General features: G+C 41.4%; 1 protein-coding gene across 5 annotated transcripts in view; it reads left to right on the top strand.

The window, feature by feature from the left end:
* Positions 1 to 6,590, top strand: part of mlst8 (MTOR associated protein, LST8 homolog (S. cerevisiae)) — a 61,695-nt gene extending 55,105 nt beyond the window's left edge. For all 5 annotated transcript variants that reach the window (XM_073061049.1, XM_073061047.1, XM_073061046.1 and 2 more), the window contains exons 8-9: positions 4,413 to 4,576; positions 5,484 to 6,590. In XM_073061049.1, coding sequence (XP_072917150.1) covers positions 4,413 to 4,576; positions 5,484 to 5,602 — 283 coding nt within the window. In that variant the 3' untranslated portion in view covers positions 5,603 to 6,590. The remainder of the gene's footprint in view (positions 1 to 4,412; positions 4,577 to 5,483) is intronic.
* Positions 6,591 to 7,000: the final 410 nt, after the last annotated feature.

Raw genomic sequence — 7,000 nt, forward strand, 5'->3', positions numbered from 1 at the left:
GGAGGCGAAGAAGCGAAATGATCCTAGCCTCATAGGTCCAGGAAGCAGTACGATTTACACCAAGCCAGATAAATCCTCTTCGAATAATTTCAACATTACTAAACCAGTCTCAGCGCTTAAGACTGAAGTCTTTACAACTAACAACGACCCTAGCAAGAATTGTCCATTGCATAACAAACCCCACCCCCTCAAAAGATGCAGAACGTTTAGGGAAAAACTCCTTGAAGAGAGGAAGGCCCTTCTCAAGGAGAAAAGAATATGTTTTAAATGCTGTTCCTCGACCTCTCACTGTGCTAGAGAGTGTACGATCGCCGTGAAGTGCCCGGAATGTAATAGCACTAATCACGACGGGGCTATGCATCCCGGCCCGTTACCGCGAACCGACAACGCTCCTTCACCCCCACAACAGGACGGTGGGGAGGGAGAAGCTCACTCCAGGACAACTGTTGTCAGCTCGAGCTGTACGGAAGTTTGCGGCCAAGCTCAGGCAAGCCGTTCTTGTTCAAAGATCTGTCTCACTAAGGTGTACCCTAAGGGAGCCAAAGACAAGGCCACCAAAGCCTACGTAATTCTGGATGATCAGAGCAATCGCTCGCTAGTCCGTCCAGAGTTCTTTAACTTGTTCAACATTGAGAGTGAGCAGTTCCCATACTACCTTAGAACTTGCTCAGGCAACATGAAAACTTACGGAAGGAGGGCTGAAGGCTTCCAGATCGAGTCGCTGGATGGTAAAGTCCTCATCTGTCTCCCTCCACTCTTAGAGTGCGATGAAATCTTGAATAACCGCACTGAGATCCCGACGCCAAGTGTGGTGCTACACCAGCCACATCTCCACCACATTGCCAAACACATCCCAGAACTGGATCCAGAAGCAGAAATACTCCTGCTATTAGGGAGGGATGTTCTCCGGGTACACAAGGTTAGGCAGCAGGTCAATGGACCACACGACGCCCCCTTTGCGCAACGCCTGGATCTGGGCTGGGTGGTGATAGGAGAGGTGTGCCCTGGCAACGAACACAAATCAACGGTTAACACACTCAAGACCAATGTGCTAGAGAGTAGCCGCCATTCGATTCTTCAACCCCGCACAAGTTCCATGTGCGTCCAGGAAGCACAACAAGGCTTTAACAAGCGCAAAGTAACTGATGAGACGCTGGGTCAGTCAGTCTTCGCTCAAACGGAGCATGATAATAAAATTGCTCCATTGGCTCAAGACGCCATCATCTTAAAAACAGAGGACACCAAGGTCTTCAGAGACAAAGCAAATAGTGGGGTTGCCTCACTACCTTTCAGAGAACCACGCCGGCGCTTGCCAAACAACAAAGAGCAGGCAGTCAAGCGGTTCACGTCCTTGCAAAAAACCATGAAAAGGAAACCTGAGATGCAGCAACGCACCCGATCGACCCACGAGGTACTGTGCACACTAATGGCAGAGGTCACAGCCATTATAAATGCACGACCACCCCTACCCGTGTCTTCTGACCCGGAAAACCCCTTCATATTCTCGCCATCAATGCTCCTTACGCAGAAGGCAGGAGCTGCCCCTCCACCAGGGGACTTCTCTGATAAGGATTTGTACACAAAGCAATGGAGAAGGAACCTTCAAGTTGGAGTCCCTGCTCAGGGACAAGCAAATCGCCCGCAACTGCTGGCCAATGGCCAGAATCACTGCCACATTCCCTAGTCGGGATGGACATGTCAGGAAAGTCGAGTTGAAAACTACCGACCAAGGCGATGTGAAAATTTACCAAAGGCCAGTTACAGAAGTCATTCTACTTCTACCTAATGACTGATTTAGAGACTGAAGTTTTGTATTATGTTCATTGTGACCTTATGAAGGTCAAGCGGGGAGTGTGCTGCCTTTATGGCAGTTATTTAGTTTATAATATTTTCGCTTAGTAATTTGTTAGCATTTTTTAGTTAAAGTTAGGATTGTTTAAGTAAATTCATTTGTCTGTAATATATCGCGGCTGCGATGACGTCACATCCGGGTTCGCCGCGTCTTGTGGGAAAATACCGGTTTGGGATAAACGCAAGGGTGGGGGTCGCTCACATGTGGCAGTTCAGCACCAGTAGGTAGTTCCCTACGCACCAAAAACACAGTGAAAGCAACGCTGTAAGTCATTAGATAATCGATATGTTGAGTTAAAATGTTAATGCCGATTCTGTTAAAAGTAACGACGGTCGATAAGGTTTATGTTTTCGTTAGTTAAAGAGTCGGGATAGTTTGTGTTGAAGTGTATTTAAAGCAGTCAATGGAGCAGGTAGATTCTGACTGTATGCTGCACTTTAATGTAATGTAGTTATTGTAGTTTTACCTTTGCAAGTATTCACGATGTAAATGTGATATTTAGAAGGAAACAAACACTGTACCAATCTTGTATTGTTTTATCAACAGTTTTCACCATACGTTAATGTGAAGAGTGAACAGTAAATGGTTAATCTTACTGCGACCTTGTTTTCATTGACTCCGGTTTAACTCGACGTTTAATTCGGGTCCGTTACACCCGAGCGAGAATGTTACACACTGGTGGTGGTTGCATCATGCTGTGGAGATACTTCACTGCAGCAGGTCCTAGAAAGGTTGTGAAGGTAGAGGGTAAAATGAATGTAGCAAAATACAGGAAAATCCTGGAGGAAAACCTGATGCAGTCTGCAAGAAACTTGCTACTTTGGAGAACATTTGTTTTCCAGCAAGGCAATGACCCCAAGCATAAAGTCAAAGCTACACAGGAATGGCTTTAAAACAAAGTTAATTAGTGTCCTGCAGAGTCCAGACTTCAATACAATTGAGAATTTGTGGCTGGACTTGAAAAGGGCTGTTCACACATGATCCCCATGCAATCTGACAGAACTTGAGGACTTTTGCAAAGAAGAATGAGGAAATATTGCAGTGTCCAGATATGCAAAGCTGATCGAGACCTATTCACACAGACTCGAGGTGCATCTACTAAACACTGACTTGAAGGGGATAAATAATTTTGCAATCAAATATATTGTGTTTAATAATTGAAATAAATTTAAACCAATTTGTAGAAATTTGTTTTCACTTTGAACAAAAGTCTTTTCTGTTGATCAGTGTAAAAAAAAACAAATTAAATCCACTGTGATTCAATGTTGTAAAACAATAAAACATGAAAACTTCCCAGGGGTGTGAATACTTTTTATAGGCACTGTATGTGAAAACTGTACGTACCTTGCATTTGTGTTATCTTCTACTAAAGCTTAAGGCAAGAGTAAGCTAAGATGATTGTGCTGCCTGTATACTTTCATCTGTCAGATCAAGTACACATTGGTTCTGCTGTTACTTTCCTAAGCCCTCAATGTAAATTACCTGTTTATTGAATTGATTTTAGCTTTTTTGCGCCTCTGCTGACTTTTCTTTGAGCAGAGGAATCAGACTCCTAGCTGAATTACCACTATTGAAACATGTTGGTGGATCAGTTGTTTCAGTGTCATTGGGGACATCTCACTATGAGAAAGTGGCCGCCAAGAATCTAGACGTAATCAGCTACGTAGTTGCAAAACACTTAAGCGGTGGTTCTGGAGTCACACTAAGAAGCCTATAAGCATGTTTTCTGTTATTTATTCCTTGAGGCATTCACAGAATAGGGAACTGAGAAGGGAATGCTGTTAACTTCCCAGTAAAAGCACATGGCAATTTATCTTAAACGAATGTTTTTAAATTCAGTCAAGAATGCCTCAGTACCACAATCTGCTTATAGTTTACAGATACCTTGTATTGTATACAATAACTTTGTATTGTATAATTTATTCATTGACAGCGTCAGCTCTGAATTTCAGTGGGAAGGAAACCTGCTGAGCCTTCTAGGTGTGAGACGTTAACGTCTTGTACTTGCTGAATCAGAAATGCTGACAAACTCCTGCTGCTAGGTGTCTCAATGGAATCTGATAACAGCTGCAATAGAAAGCAAGAAGGTGAAAGATAGGACTGTGTAGATGAGATTACTATCAGAGCAGCCGTGATCATATTAAATGGTGGAGCAGGCTTGTATGGCATATATTTGACAAATACATTTGTAGTGATTGTGTCGTATCTAGTTTCTTCTTCATCCTTTCTTCACAGTGTCTACTTTTCTGTTTAGAGCTTTGGCTTTTTTACTTGTCATGCTGATTTAATTCTCTCCTCACCATGGGACCAACATCTAAATGGAGCTGAGGTGGTTTAATTGTGATTCTAATAGTACAGTATATCTGACCACTGTTGCAAAGGATATGTATTATAGAACATAGAAATCTACAGCACATTACAGGCCCTTCAGCCCACAATGTTGTATGGAATGATCATTCCAACATCACTTGTTGTGTATTCCTGTTTCAGCTCTCCTACAATTGTGTGATATATTACACTATTATATACTGCGTTAAGCTCTGTTATTCCTTACCAACAGACTTCTTGCCACGTGCTCAGCTGACCAGACCTGCAAAATTTGGAGGACATCCAACTTCTCCCTAATGACTGAGCTTAGCATCAAGAGCAATAACCCTGGAGAGACATCACGTGGCTGGATGTGGGACTGTGCATTTTCAGGGGACTCACAATATATTGTCACAGGTTAGAAGTGAACTATGCAAATAAGGGATTGGTGCTATTTAAGCATTGTTTATTCCAGTACACAGTTCTGTTCTGATATCTGCACCCAATTTCATATAGACTAAATGCACTCACTCTAAAGTTCCTCTTGTGTCTCCGAAGTACAATTAGGTTCCTGGAATAATTTGTAATCTAGACCACTGGGAAAACCTCTCAAGAATTCCTTGTTTGCCAACACAATACCAAAGTTAGATCTCTTGGGCAGTGGACGTCAGAAATATTGTAGGAAATCTTTTTGGAGTTGTGTTGGATTAAGAATGAAATTGCATTTGTAGCTGGATAACTTACATACCCTTTTAAGAAATTCTGCAGTTCTCCACGTTTTAGTTAGATAGATAGATACTCAGTCTCGGCTCTGAGACATCAGGTTGTGAGTTCGGTTCTCACTCCAAGGTTTGACATTGTAAATTAGGCTATCGTTCCATAGCATTAAAAGGGAATGCTGTTTTGCTGGAAGTAGGGTGTTAAATTAAAATCCCATTTTTTTTTCTTTTAGATAAAGAAAATTTATGGAGGCATCCTGAAGACTATTAGGGTGGTCTCTTCAACCCTATTCAACATTAATCTTTCAACCAACATCATAAAACCTATCCAAGTCTGATTTGACAAATGCATTATAAGAGTGAATACACTTCAGAAGTATTTAGCTGAAAAATGTGCAGGCACATCCCGTAGGCACTGCATAAATGGGAGATACTATTTTGCTATTTTTAAATGTATGTTAACCCAGACAAGCTGTTCATTTGCTTTGGTGACTATCCAGCAAGAGAGCTTGTTTGAGAGGATGGAGTTTGCAATATACATGATTATAATCTAGAAGCTTTCATTCTTTACATGAAAAGGCTAACATCTTTCTTTCCAAACACAGCTTCTTCAGATAACCTTGCCCGGTTGTGGTGTGTGGAGACTGGTGAAATTAAACGGGAGTACAGTGGACATCAGAAAGCCGTTGTTTGCTTGGCCTTCAATGACAGTGTCCTGGGATGAATATCTCCAAAGGATGCGTGCCTACCTTTCCTTCTCCGTGTCCTTTTCCACTCCAAGCACATTGAAATGGATTCCTATCCATTTGCTGTAATGAGTCACTATGATCCAAGTTGCTGTGGGCTGGAACCTTTCTGCATATTCTAATAGCAGACCTGATTTTGCCACTTGAGCTGCAAGATGGTAACTTACACTGCAGTTAGTAAGCCTCAGCTCTGACACCAGGATTTCAGAGTTTCAGAATGTTAGTGAGTGAAATGTTTGTGCTGTCCACTTGAACTATGTTAAAGTAACCAGCAGCTCTCCTAAACCAGGACATTCTGAAGAGGACTGTAAGCTTTGTAGCATTTAAGGAAATTATTTGTGTAAAGGTCCATTACAGTTAGTGAAAACGGTAGTTTTGAAGAATGAGTTCAGGATACCTGATGCAATATAATTAACACATAGTAATATTGCATCAGATATCCTGAATTTGTGCACTAGTATTAAAAACTAAGGATATTTTGTGCAGCATGAAGACATGTAAAGCTGTTATGCAACATTCATACAAGTTAAGAATATTGTTAAAGTTATTCTGTCCAGTATCATCATATGCTGCTTGTTTCCTTGGTAATTCAGTCGAAAAGAATGGCAATAGCAATAGGTCTCCTACGTAAACGACAGAAAATCTGCAGATGCTGGAAATCCAAGCAACACACACAAAACATGCTGGAGGAACTCAGCAGGCTAGGCAGCAACAATTTAAATATTCAAGCCAAAGAAGGCTAGTTGTTTTTGCTGCCTGGCCTGCTGAGTTCCTCCAGCATGTTTTGTGTGTTGTTTGGGTCTCCTACATAAGCTGTTCATTCAAGAAATATGATGAAAATAGTTTTTCCTCTATGGGCATCTGGAGGCAAATGCTTAACACCTAGTGCTATAAAACAGTGCAATTGGGTGATGTTGAATAGTTAATCTGATGCTGTGTGTAATCATTAAAACTTGAGAGAAATAACATATCTGCATTTGATTGGTCACTGCTTTCCTATTTAATGTGTTTCAAGGTTAATACCTATTACAAGATTCTACTGCTCTGTAATTGAATCTGAACCAAATTCTCTCAGCCTCTATTGGTGCTTTATCGTTTATATGTATTAATGGATGTATGCAATGTGAGGGTCTTTGGAAAGGCCCGTCTAAATTTTGAGTACCAGAGCAATGTTTATAGTGAAGTTTGTCCCAACAAATGCTGGCTGAGGATTTCCATGATTTAATAGTGTCAATAAACAGTGTTTCTCAACCCAGGTTAGTGAGTAACTTGTAAGGGGAATTTGCAGGCTGTAACATTCCCATGAGCATTTTACCCTTTTTCATTAAGGTAGTGGAGGTCACAGATCTGTGAGGGGCATTCAAAGGAAGTTTGAA

The sequence above is a fragment of the Hemitrygon akajei genome, chromosome 11 (genome assembly GCF_048418815.1).
Source record: "Hemitrygon akajei chromosome 11, sHemAka1.3, whole genome shotgun sequence".
NCBI classification, from domain to species: domain Eukaryota; kingdom Metazoa; phylum Chordata; class Chondrichthyes; order Myliobatiformes; family Dasyatidae; genus Hemitrygon; species Hemitrygon akajei.